Source organism: Coccinella septempunctata, chromosome 8 (genome assembly GCF_907165205.1).
Source record: "Coccinella septempunctata chromosome 8, icCocSept1.1, whole genome shotgun sequence".
Taxonomy (NCBI): Eukaryota; Metazoa; Arthropoda; class Insecta; order Coleoptera; family Coccinellidae; genus Coccinella; species Coccinella septempunctata.
In genome coordinates this window covers 1,462,328-1,476,728 of record NC_058196.1, presented here as the reverse complement: position 1 = coordinate 1,476,728, position 14,401 = coordinate 1,462,328, and the positions used below count along the sequence as shown (strand labels likewise).

The following is a 14,401-nucleotide window of genomic DNA, read 5'->3' as shown; positions in this document are numbered from 1 at the left end:
ACCTGAAATAGGAAGCCCATATGAATTGTGGAGACAAAGCTGGCAATCGAAACATGGACGGTTTTATGCGAGTCTACATCAACCGGAAGTCGATATACAGAATTCAACAACTTACCTGAAACAAGGATACCTTTTCCCCCAGACAGAAGGAACCATTTTGGCCATACAAGACCAGGTAGTGCCAACAGGAGTATACACAAAACATATACTTAAACAGAATGTTGAAACCACTAAATGAAGACTGCAATCAAGAAGAGGAATCAGTCCAACACCTCTCATCGGGCTGCTCAGCTATAGCCGGAACAAAATACCTCAGCCGACACAATAATATGGGTAAGGTTGTGCACCAGCTGCTTTGCTTGAAGGAGGGACTTATCCAGCACTTCACCCCACACCACGCTTACAATCCCCAGGGGCTGATGGAAAACAACAACATCAAAGTGTACTGGGACTTACCGATTACGACCGACGAGGGAGTGGAACACAACCGACCCGACATGCTGGTATGGGATAGGAGGAAAAACAATGCCATTATTATTGACTTTTCAGTGCCTCTCGATCAGAATTTGGCGAAAGCATATAAAGAGAAAATCTTAAGGTATGAGGCGCTGTCGCGGCAAATAAAGAACATCTGGAAACTGCAATGGGTGGAAATAAAGCCTCTAGTCGTCAGCTGCAATGGGCTTATCCATAAGAAAACTGTACAACATATACAGGAACTCCAACTACCCCCAAACACAATATGTTGGATGCAGAAGGCTGTTATCTTGGGTACAGTGAACATCGTACGGCAGGTGGTCTATCCTTATTGACGGAAGATTGACTCCTTGGCATTTGTGCCCGGACAATCTGATACAACCACGAAAGTGTGAAATTAAAAAAAAAATATATATATATATATATATATATATATATATATATATATATATATATATATATATATATATATATATATATGCAGGGGAGACTTGTGCTCTCGGGGAGTGACGACCCCGCATACCCGAGGTCACCAATGTGGTGGGTTAGCAACCCTCACATTGTGAAAATGAATCGCTTTCGATGAAGAAATGGAAGCCTCGGAAACCGCCTCCGGAGTGGAGACTGCTCCTGGAGGAAGACCGGCACAGTCTCTAGTGGAGAACAGTGAAGCAAGTGGCGCTACTCTACGAAATGGAACCACAAGGCCTCGCAGATCAAACAGGATAGGAGGGGGGAACAGCTTGGATCGGTCGACCACACAAGACAATCCCGCTATAACCCAAAAACCCAAAAGGCAGCATTGGACGAGAGAAATGAACGTCAGTCTGATCAATGCTTATTTTGAAGCCACTGAGGGTGAAACAAAAACAAAAAAGTACGCCGAAAAACTGGCAGGAATTTGGGCGGAGTCACACCCAGGAAAACCATTCACGGGAAAACACCTCATAGCCCAGGTGAAAAATATAAAGACCAGAAAACTTCTAGCGCTGGACGAGATCGAAGCAATTAAGGCAAACATAGCGAGAAATTCAATGGGCGGAACGGTCGAGAACATAAGAAGGAGCATACAACGGAGAAGCACAACAGCACAACCACCGACCGAAGAAGATGAGAGGGAACACCAACTAATAGAACCTGAATTCGATGAGGTCGCAAGAGGAATGAGGACGCTCTACCAGCAAGTCACCATGAAATGGGAAGGAATAGAAATAGATAGAAGACCCAAAATCCCAAGAATTGACCAAAACCAGAATACCCGAGAAACTGTTCAAGCCGTTAACAACGCCTTAGGGCCAGAATTCAAAAACGCGAGGAACCTCGAAGAGCTCTGCCACACAGTCTACTGCGCTGCGACAGTAACCAGCATCATCCTAAAAATCGAAGTCAAAAAGACAACACAAGTTAAACGTCACCAACAAAGACCACCATGGGAAGAAAGAATACAGAAGAAGATAATCAATCTTAGGAAGGAAATAGGAGTATTACATGCATACCTAAACAACACAAGCCCTAGCACGAGAGTCGAAAATAAGATAAAAGAATATACTCGGAAACTCAAACTCAAAAAGAAAGAACCACAATACAAGGAGAGAATAAAGACGTACACAGAAGGCCTTAAACAAAGGATCGCAGCATTAGGAAACAGATTGAGGAGATACAATAAGAGGACTCAAAGATACCGAGACAACAACCTGTTCGCAAACAATCAGAGGCAGTTCTTCAGGAAACTGGACGAAGACAAGAACGTACAAACAACGAAAACCCCGTCCCCAACCGACATGCACAAGTACTGGTCGAAGATTTGGTCAAATAAAGGAACACATAACACAGAGGCAACATGGATTGAGCAAGAAAAAAAGAAACATGCCAATCTTCAAGAAATGTCCACGATGAACATAGAAGAGGAAGACGTCAAGAACACAATTAAGAGAATGAAAAACTGGACTACTCCCGGCATAGACGGCATACATAACTTTTGGTGGAAATCGTTCTCACACACGCATCAAACACTAGCACAACTGATACAAGAGGCCATAGAAAATCCCAACAAGATACCGAAGTACTTTACACACGGCACGACTCTCATGCTCCCAAAAAAAGGTGACCTGACACAGCCTGAAAATTACAGACCCATAACATGTTTACCGTCAGCGTACAAAATAATAACCTCTACCATAGGACACAAGATTCGAACCCACCTAAAAACAAACAACATTATGGCATGGGAACAGGCAGGATGCAGAGAGAACGGGCGAGGAAGTAAGGAACTTCTGATGATTGACAGCATCTTAACGAGACAGGCAAAGAGGAAACTGAAGAACTTATCAATGGCCTGGATCGACTATCGGAAGGCATACGACTCGGTGCCCCACTCGTGGCTATTGGAAGTCCTGGAAATATACAAGGTGGACAAGAAAATAATCAATTTAATAGAAAGCCTACGGTCAATGTGGCGCACAACACTTACAGTCAACACCGAGAGGACCAAATACAACACGGAGGAAATAAAGATCGAAAAGGGCATATTTCAGGGAGATGGACTAAGCCCGCTGCTATTTTGCCTCGCTCTGAATCCTCTAAGCAACATGCTGAACAGATCTGAATACGGCTACAAAATAGAAGAACAGAAGAAAATAACACACTTATTTTATATGGACGACCTCAAACTGTACGCTAGAGGAAAAAAACAACTAGAAGGAGAGCTTGAACTCGTACGGAGGTTCAGCACAGACATAGGGATGAGATTCAGTCTGGAGAAGTGTGCAACGGTGGAGGTAAAAAGGGGAAAATTGGTGGAAGGCGAGAACATCAGACTGGCAGATGGACGAGAGATGGCGAACATGAAGGCGGAAGATAGGTACAAATATCTTGGCATACAGCAAACGTACGAAATTAAACAACAAGAAAATAAGAAAGCGGCAGAAACAGAACTCATAAGAAGAACAAGAAAGATAGTCAACTCACAATTGTCCGCCAAAAACAAAATAAACGCCATCAACATCTGGGCTATACCCACATTTACGTACACGGCTGGAATACTAAATTGGTCGAAAACAGATTTGGAGAACTTGGACAGACGAATAAGAACAACACTCACACAACAAGGCATGCTACACCCAAACTCTGCGATAGAGCGGCTCTACTTACCTCGAAAAGAAGGAGGACGCGGACTCAGCAGCCTGGAACATACCTGCCTGAAAGAGGAAAAAAAATTAACACAATACTTCGAAAAAAACAACTTACCTCTCCATCAATGGATAGCAGCACAGCGCCGAATTGCCTCAACATCCAGAAATATACAAGAAGAAGACCCTGCGGAAAAATTAAGGAACAAATGGAAATCCAAAGCGCTGCATGGCAGATTTTTCAATAGCCTTCAACAACCTGAGGTAGACATGACAACCTCCAACACCTACCTCAAGCAAGGCTATCTTTTTCCTCAAACGGAAGGAACACTCCAGGCCATCCAAGACCAGGTTGTTCCAACAAGAACTTACCTGAAACACATCCTTCAACAACAGGTAGAAACAACAAAGTGCAGGTTGTGTAACAGCGCTGAGGAAACAGTCCAACACCTCACATCAGGCTGCACAACAATAGCGAACACCAAATATCTCACCCGACATGACAACATGGGGAAAGTTGTGCATCAACTAATATGCCTACAAAAAGAATTAATTCCGCATTTTACACCACACCACGTATACGCACCGCAAACATTGAAAGAAAACGAGCAATTTAAAATATACTGGGACTTAACAATAATAACCGACAGAAGGGTCGTACACAATAGACCCGATATGGTAATATTCGATAAGGTCAATAAAACAGCAATCATCATAGACTTTGCTGTGCCGCAGGACCAGAACTTAACGAAAACATACACCGAAAAGATGACAAAATATGAAGCGCTGGCACAACAAATCCGGGATATGTGGAAGTTGAGGGATGCGAGAATAATGCCGCTGATAATATCTGCCAACGGTCTCGTCCACAGAAAAACCACCCAACATCTACTCGAATTGAAGCTGCCACAAAACACGATTATGTGGATGCAAAAGGCGGTTATACTGGGAACAGTGAATATAATAAGGAAAACCTTATACCCTCACTAGCAGCAGCACGGGACTACCCTTGACGGCAAGTCCGGGTAGTCGCGAGAAACCCACGAATATGTGTGAAACTAAAAAAAAAAAAAAAAAAAAAAAAAAAAAAAAAAAAAAAAAAAAAAAAAAAAAATATATATATATATACCTTGCGTACCTGCAACTGTACTGGACAACCAAGGCTTCAAACTTTACTGGGACAACTCAGTTGAAACGGATAGAATGATAACACATAACAGACCTGACATCATTAGCATAGCACAGAAGGAAGTGATCCTGTGGACAGCTAGGATTGTGAGAATGTTCCTGACAACGACCTAAGAGAATTTTGGTCAGATATGACCCGGTTCCTCTTAGTAACCAGAACCCTAGATGGTGAAAAAAAAAAAAAATATATATATATGCGTTGCGGTCAGTTCGGGGAACAAATCATATACAGAACGGTCACTTCGAGGAACAAGTGGTCACTTTGGGTCACTTGGAGATCACGTAGCGTGTACTTCGGGGAACTATCGTGTATGCTCAGGTCAGTTTGAGGAACTCCTTCTAGCGTGCAGTTTGGGGAACTTTCAAGTACAAAACGGGTAGTTTGAGGAACTAAAGAAATTGCACCTAGAGGTCATTTCGAGGAACAATGGATATTAACTATTAAAATTATATTAATTATTAACTATCGGCATTTGGGGCACCCAATTGTTGTAATGATGTTTCGAATTGAACTTTTTATCATCATTTTTGAAAAAGCTTATATTCAAGGACACTGGTGAAAATGGAGATGGGTATTCAATACAAATTTTCGTACATAAAAAAACAAAACAAGAAAATTTTTTACCACATTGAGATTTGTCAAATTTACATATATCTGAAAAAGTGTTCATGAAATCAATTGCAAATTCGAGTTATAATAAGCAACACCTGTCATAGTTTAACATTTGGTAGTGCGAAAGCTGGAAGGATCCACTTCAAATTCTAAAGTTATATGAAAAAACCTGTTGTTTTTTCACTCTTCTGTTCACGGCATTTACTTAGGACTTGAGAGGTTTCGGAGCAGATATTTTTCAAAGTTGAAAATTCGACACAGCAGAAAATATGTTATATCAAATTTTAAGCATTTACAGGTGTCAATTCAGAATTTTTGGTCTGCTAGTGAATGGGTCAACGAAAGTTTCTTTGCTGGAGTCTCTTGATGAACTTCTGAATTTGAAAGTAATTTTTTGAGACATGAAGTACCAAATGAGTGCAGTTTTTCCTGTTACGGTTTCTTGATATACCTATATCTATATACTACAAAAAACTCATATATGTTATATGAACATGTATTTTACTATGAATTGATCCTTTCTGATGGTTTGAGAATTCTGCTCAAAAAGAACGACATAGAAGTTTGTTGATCACTTCACGAGGAGTTGATTTTATCAGAAGGGCCCTTGGAAGATAATTCAATTTGAGAGATCAACCTCAGAGGCAGGTCTATATACAAATATAATCTCTAAAAAAACATATTTTTAAAATCAGCTGATTCTTGAACAGTTGCATGTAAAAAAAATTGACCAAATTAAATGCATCTTTTTCAACTTTTCTCAAACAGTCATAGTATATATATGTTTATAAAGATTTTCTCATAGCATGCAGAACAATTCAAGCGTAGATGAGCGAAGGTTATGTCAAATTTTACTTTTCCCTAGAGAGTAAAGCGGTGAACACATATGAGCGGCCGCGGCCACGATCACGATCGTGAGTCATCGCGACTGAACGGCGCTATATCGCTGAACAGATCGTGATATTATGTGCGGAATAAGGCGGTGAACACATATGAGCGGCCGCGGCCACGATCACGATCACGATCGAGAAGCGTCCCATGCAAATGTCATATTCCGCACGCAATATCACGATCTGTTCAGCGATAGAGCGGGGTTCAGTCGCGATCTCTCACGATCGTGATCGTGATCGTGGCCGCGGCCGCTCATATGTGTTCACCGCTTTAAGCGGTGAACGCATATGAGCGGCCGCGGCCACGATCACGATCGAACTCGTCACATGCAAATTGTATTAAGCGGTGAACACATATGAGCGGCCGCGGCCACGATCACGATCACGATCGAGAAACGTCCCATGCAAATGTCATATTCCGCACATAATATCACGCTCTGTTCAGCGATAAAGTGACGTTCAGTCGGGATGTCTCACGATCGTGATCGTGATCGCGGCCGCGGCCGCTCATATGTGTTCACCGCTTTATTCCGCACATAATATCACGATCTGTTCAGCGATATAGCGCCGTTCAGTCGCGATGTCTCACGATCGTGATCGTGATCGTGGCCGCGGCCGCTCATATGTGTTCACCGCTTAAAGCGGTGAACACATATGAGCGGCCGCGATCGAACGATATCGATATGGATAGATGAGAACTGATATTTCTACGCTGCCACTTTTGAAAGGTTATTCTAGGATGGAAAATTGTTCGAAGTATCCTGAGCAAAATATTTATATCTGGCTACTCTCGAAAGTTGAGAAATACATTATTACATAAGTTTATCCTACTGTAAGAAAGATATTTTTTAGCGTTTATTTCCAAACATATGTAACATCTTTTATAACAGGGGTTTATGCTACTGTATTGATAAGATTCACATTTTACGAAAATTGTATAATACGGGTGTATTTTTCAATTAATAAATATTCTTACATTGCTCCCTTTATTGCTATGAATACCTGCATGGACAGTGAACATTATTTGAATCTATCATGAAAAATTAAATGTTAATTTTCTGAAAACATTTCATGATTTCGAGTGGATCATTTCATTTCGCCAATGAGGGGAGATCGCTCAGATCATGACATTTTGAGTAATCACTTTACAGTAATCAGTTTTCAGCATAGTATCAAACTAATCCAGTCGGTTATTGAATAGACCAAAAGTGAGGACTACGTGCCTCAGATTGGTAACCCCAGGGTTGAATATGGGCGGTCTGCAAGCAGTAAAAGATATTTGTTTACGGAATATAGAAAACATTTTTGCGAAAATTTCTTTTAAAACTTCGGAGTTATATCGCAAAAAATTCATGGCTCAGGTCATTTCAGTTCAATTCATCGAGAAACTATATCAAACAATTTTATTTTTCAAACGAATTGATGGAATTATCGAATTCATATATACCCATCATTATTAATCTTCACAAGGCTATAATCAAAGATATCACATATTATTATTTACAACTTTTCAACTACGCCACTGGTTTCTGTTTACTGTTGACGCGTTTGTTTGTAAATATCCAGTGTTTATTATGAGGACACAACATTCTATGCATCGAGTAAAGGTATGCTCCATCTTGGTGTATAATATCTTTGATTTCAGCCGACAGAAGGAGTGACTTGCCAGGCTTTCAAAATTTAACCGTATTTACCCTATATTTTAACCGTATTTTCCTGGAGTGACCGTATTTCATCAACCGCCCCACGCCGACCAGTCCGCCAGTTGATATTAACATTTATTTTTGCCTGTATTTTTTCTGTATATAATTTAATCTAGGCGAAATAAAGAACTGATCATTTACTTTGTAGCCATTCATTGCCAGTGAGAGTTTGTTCTTAAACCAGTTACATCTAGGTTTTTGTTAGAAGAGGTAGGTTTTTCTTGAACGATTAAAAACCGTTGGAAAGCAGAGACTGAGAAGTCTCTGCCTCCCTTATCCACTGTAATTTCTACCCCGGCTCTCTATTTTTTGACAGACGTGGAGTTCACTGATTGCCCTACTGGCGCCCGAGCAAAGGCAAGGGGCGACCAGAGTACGAAAAAATTACATTATCAATTTGAAAAATTTTAAGTTTTGTATTTTATTATAAATATATGAGGGCGCTGTAGTTCTTGGATTCTGTTTTTGTATTTGCGTGAATCGTGAATATTTTTGGTTATAGTTAACGTTCTATTATTTTGTGACTAACAATACTATCGGAGTGCATTCACTACGATTAGTTTGATCAGTTGTGTTGTGTTGAGAGAACTCTTTCTTTTTTTTTCACCGATAAATTAATGCATTGCACCATACGTTTCAACGAATTTTGAAGCTTATTCATTAAAAGAACTGAAGAACATAAATAATGAAATATCACTCGAACTCTTTTCAAGATACTCACGAAGGTTTTTTATTCTGTTAAAAGGAGTTAATTACTCAATTAGCAACTAGAAAGGATTTTTTTTTCAAATCATTCATTTAATTTTAGTTTTTCTTTGTGTCCTAGCACACTCTCTCAATAACTTATACATGGTGTTCAATTGGGAGATGGAAACGGCGAAAGGAGGGGCATCGAAGTCTGTATTTTATGAACTGTACTAATTTCTTCCTAGAATCTTAATAAGTGAATCACCCTGTTTTTTAATTTATATTTGATACACATGTTTCTTGTTTCTATATCGAATCACTTGAAAACCACTTGGAAAATACCAAGTTGACAAAAATTAATGAAACGATTGTATCTATCAAATTACACCCAGTATTCGTAATTCTGAGAATTCGCTTGCATATTTGAAAAGATGAAAAGAGTTCGAAAATCTGATATGAAATGGGTGCTTCATATTTTTGCGAAGACCTCAACTTGATAGTGGAGTGTTGAAAAACTTGGATATCGAGAAGAGGATATAAGTGACCTTCAATTATGAATTATTGAATTCAAGATTATTTTGAAATTCACTTCCGAAATAATAGTCATTCACACAAACTTCAGTACGCTATAAATTTATTATTTCTTCCGAGAATTTGGATCAACCAGAATAAAATATAACATAAATATAACGAAAATAACATGGAAAATATATATATATATATATATAATAGAAAAAAATGAAAAAATATAAAAATATGAAAAATGTTCAACATTTATTTTTTCTTATTTGGTTATGTATCCAAGTTTTAATTTGTGGAGAGGATCTTGCACTGAGTTCAGTGCATCTCAATTTAACCTCTTCTATTTCCTTGAAGGATGGCAGTTTTCCGCTGTCCATATTTTCTTTGAACTCCCTCAATACCGTCTGAGTTTCTTCATTTGTCCATTTCCGCCTCTTAACGGGCCCATATGGAGATGCTGAAAGGACATGATATTAATACTGGAAATTAAGGAAAATTGACGGCATATAAACGAATTATTGAATTCTGAAAAAGTACACCTCCGGGCAGAGCTCGAACTCTCGACCCTTTTGTTTCTCTTACCAACCGAGCCACCAGAGAACCCGAACTTCATTTGCGTCGAGAGGTATACTGAACCAGAATTCAATTGTTTTTAATGTTCGCAAGAGGTAAAGGATTGTTAAGGTGGTAAGGCTACAACATTCACTTTCAGTGATCATCAAGATCCTTTCTACCTATTTCCCTTGACATCGCCTATAATTAGCGACATCTGCAGGGAGCGGGTGAGGAATCTCTGGCACTGAACATAATAAGCCGAAATTTGATTCACCGAAAGTGAATGTTGTTCCCTTGCAACCTCAACAATCTCTAACTCTTTGCGAATATTAAAAACGTTTGCAACAATTGGATTTTGGTTCAGTATACCTCTAAACGGAAATGGAGTTCCTGTTGTCTGGTAGCTCGGTTGGTAATATCACATGATCGGTAATCGAAAGGTCGGGGGTTCGAGTCTTGACCGGAGGTGTATATTTTCAGCAGTCAATAATTTGTCACCATGCCATCACTTATTGGAAATATTATCTATTGGCTGAAAGATATATCATATAGAAAATAAGCCGCAATCTTACTAGATCTTTTTTTTCTTCTCTCTTCTCTCGTTTCCTCTTCTTCCTCCCCATTATCACTGCAACTGTTCTCCCCATTTTCGCTACTTCCTTGTGCCTTTTCTAGTAATTTGGATACTCTCAAGATATCCCGAGAAGCAACAGGTTGACGATATATATTTTCATGGATCTTATCACTATGACCCATGAAATTTGCCAAATCCTTGACTTCGGTCTCTTCTAAATTGAATTTCAAGCAGGTGGTAGCTATATGTTTGCGTAAATGTGTTCCTCTTAACCTTTCTGGGTGTTCGGCCCCGCAAAGAATCGCATGTTTGCGTATAATGTTGCAAGATCTCAGATATTTGAAATCAGTTACTCCAGGTATGGCAAAAACATACTGGTTTTTATTAGAAATTTTAGCGAAGCTCCTGTATTTTAAAAGGAGATCAATACATTTTACTTGTTTCTTATCTAAAATGACCGGAACCGTGCTATTGAGTTTTCCTCGAATCAGAAAACGTACGTATCGCGAAGCCTTCTGCCTAGTTTCCTCAGATATTGTTTCATCGATATCTGCACCGATGCCTTCATGTCTTTTATAGTCCTGTACTAAAATTCTCTCAAGTTCTCCAGGTCTTCTTCTGTTGAAGACCTGTATACTCAATAGAGTATATTCTGATAAATTCAGCCAGGAAGACGGACTAAACTTATTCTTCAGTCTTTTATAGGATATATCCAAATTTTTTCTTAAATAATCATAAAACTTTTTTATATCATCGGTGGATGGTAGTTCAATTTTCTTTTGTCTCCTCATTTGAACTTGGGATTCCGTTACAGTTCTAGTGACGTTAATCTCAACTTCTTGAGTGAATATTAATAAAAAGTTTTTTGCATTTTTTCGTCCGACGTCATCATGCTTGATGATGCAGTGATTTATCAATATTTTCCCAAGATACTTTAGAACAGTACATTAAGATGAGGCTACCGTTGGATTTCTGAAATGTCCGCTCTCATCATTTGCTCCTGCCAATGTTTTTATAACCCTTATTGAGTCATGGCAGTAGGCAGGATCGAAAACGTCGGATAAACAGTGGATATTCTTATTGATGGACTTCAAGGCTTTTAGAAATCTTGATATTAATCTTATCCTCTGCCTAATCATCTCAAAATATCGCTCATTTCTATATTTTTCCGACATTTTATTCGCGTAGATGATCACTAACTCGTCATATTTTATAGCTCGAATATTATCGTCTTCCCTTAGAGGTGGAAATACTTTCTCTCTCACCATTTTATTTGCTGCATGATGGAGCCTTGCCTCAACTTTTTTAGCATTGATAATTACGGATCGAGTTCTTTCACTTCTTAGATAGTACCGTGCACGCTCTGACGTGTAAGCGTGAACTATTCTTCGAATGGAACGCTTTACATTTCAGACATGGAAGGAAATATATCGCTTTTCTCTGTTTGGAGGCATTGGGTCTCCTTGACAGTACCAGGCTTCCATCATTCAAACACGTCTTGGTGTTATATAGAAAATTTCCTTTTTTCCTTAAAAGGCTAATTAGATGTTTTCGCTCATGACATCCTTTCGGTAGAAAGATGAATTTTTTTACTTCTTCTTCATTTTTGTGTACGTTTTCTAAGTGTCTAGCAAGTTTTGTTTGCCATTTGTGACAAAACAGGCAAAAATCTTTTTTTAAATCTCCTCCACTCGCTTTCGACACAGAAACATGTAGGTTCTCCTTCTCACAATTGTCAGTAGTGGAGTCAATAGTTACATCTAATGATTTCTGTAAGGAATTATCAAGAGACTTCGCTTTCGGTGAGTTTGCTTCCCCTAGAGAAATACTCTGCTCGTAGTCAGTAGTGTCACTCTCCCTATCCGGATGAAATGTAGGATCTTCATCTGAAAAAGAAATAGTTCGCTTGAATCATAGACATAAAGAAACAGACTGAACAATACTAGCATGAAATTGGCTGTTTTATTGATAGAGAGAGAAATGATCGTCAGGCCAATACCTGTCTCTTTACTGTAGACATAGCGTTAGTAATCGATTGAAATTTAATCTGGGAGGACTCTGCATCTTCTGAAACTCTTTTGGGTTTCCACTCCCAGTCTCTGAAACAAAATCAATTAAAAAATAGAAATAATTGGTTTGCTCCTGCGTAAACTCTTGCACTAATTTGTCAGGAGCAAATCATATAGAAAAAAATTGTTGACTGACAATCAACAAAAAATAGAACTTTAAAATTTTGCATTGTAAAGTTTTCCAAGAAATTTTTGAATTGTAGTTTCTCCATTGACATTAATTTATTAAGGAGACGTAACGAAGTTACCATTTTAAAGTTCTATTTTTCGTTGATTGTCAGGCAACAATCTGATTGGCTCCTGACTAATAAGTGACAAGTATTTACGCAAAAGGGCAAATCAATTATTTAAATTTTTTAATTGATTTTTTTTTCAGAGACTGAGAGTGAAAACCCTGAAGAGTTTCAGAATAGACGTTAGTGTGTACCAATCAAAATTCTAGAAAAAGACAACTTGCTGGTATGATGTTCAGTTTGTCCATCGCTTTCAACCTAAAATTCACCTTTGTAGCCAATTACTCAATTACTACAAAAAACGTATCGGATGATAAACAAGAAGTGTTGAGGAATGTAGTATTCACACTAGCAGGCTAGGCCAGGCGATTTCCTTAAAAAAAACCCAATAAAATGAATTTCATAAATACCGAGCCCAAAAACTCTACTCTCCGCAATCGATTTGTTGAATTGGTCGTACCCCTCCCTGTCCATGATCGGTTCTAACCTCTCTTCTGTCAATTATGTCAACCGACGTGGATTTGTTTACATTTGAGTTGAGAAATCACCAATTTTCTAGTGCTTCTTCTAAGGTTTTCTTCTGGCTCCCCGGACGAGAGTATTCGCTGCTTATGTTTCGGTTATTCGTCTTTCGTTTGGCAGTTTTCGCGGATATAGACGTGCAGCGGTTCGCGAAGAGACAGAGCTTTCTCAAACCTCTAAATCAGCCGATTTTTCCCCCTTGCCTCTTCCATTCGGTTCTTACGAAATTAGTATTACGAGATTTTATTAGTGCTACCAGATTTTATTAGTGCTACGAGATTTTACTAGTACGAGATTAGTAGTACAAGACAATAAATAGTGCGGCAGTTTGAAAAATTTATACTATTGTCATATTCCACCCACTTTCATGAAAGTTTTCGCGATGTTTTTCTATTGATGAGTGCTTTAAACTGTAAAAAAAAACTGATTGGCAAACCTTTGCATGGAAGGCACCAGAATGAGGTCAACCATGATTACGTCGACATATCTGCGTCGAACTACTGGTTGACTTCCGGAAGGTTGTTTCTTGAGACAGAGGGCTTCATGCTTGCCATCCAGGATCAGGTGATTCCAACAAGAAATTACATGAAATATTTCGCCAAGGATGCCTCAGTGGCGGACGATAGCTGTCGTTATGGCTGTGCGACACATGAAACTATTCAGCACATCACCGGGGGATGTCAGAAGTTCGCGGGCACGGAGTACAAAAATAGACATGATGCTGTTGCCAAGATTCTTCACCAAGAATTGGCACTAAAACACCAACTTCTAAGTTCGAAAAAGGTTTCTTATTACAATTACCATCCGGATGCTGTGTTGGAAAATGAACATCACAAGCTCTACTGGGATCGCACGGTTCTGACAGACCGGAAAATAACCCACAATAGACCAGACCTCATATTGCTCAATAAGGATGAGGACAGAGCACTATTCATCGATGTGGCGATTCCAAATAATAACAATCTTCTAGATAGGCACACTGAAAAAATTTCAAAATACAGAGATCTCGAGGAACAAACCAGAAGACAGTGGAAGCTGAAAGATATCAAGACCATCCCTATTGTCATTTCATCTACAGGCCTGATACCGAAGAAACTACTGGAGAACTTGAGGAAACTTCAGTTGGACGAAAATATCTATAGAGTCATGCAGAAGGCGGTACTGCTCGGAACGGTGAGAACTGTACGCAAGTACATGGGGAATACAGAGGAACACCGTCTGCGCCGACAGGAAGTGCGGG

At 39.2% G+C, this 14,401-nt stretch overlaps 2 protein-coding genes across 2 annotated transcripts; one reads left to right on the top strand and one right to left on the bottom strand.

Annotated features, from left to right (window-relative positions):
- The first annotated feature begins 1,067 nt into the window (after nt 1-1,067).
- Nucleotides 1,068-4,595, top strand: LOC123319205. The gene has a single exon (XM_044906069.1). The coding sequence runs from the start codon at nt 1,068-1,070 to the stop codon at nt 4,593-4,595; it is 3,528 nt and encodes a 1,175-aa protein (XP_044762004.1).
- Nucleotides 4,596-9,453: 4,858 nt separating this feature from the next.
- LOC123319204 lies at nt 9,454-11,636 on the bottom strand. Its single transcript, XM_044906068.1, has 2 exons — nt 10,336-11,636; nt 9,454-9,665 (listed from the first exon to the last, which is right to left on the bottom strand). Exons 1-2 carry the CDS (start codon nt 11,126-11,128, stop codon nt 9,454-9,456), a joined length of 1,005 nt encoding a protein of 334 aa, XP_044762003.1. The 5' UTR covers nt 11,129-11,636.
- Between the last annotated feature and the right edge of the window lie 2,765 nt (nt 11,637-14,401).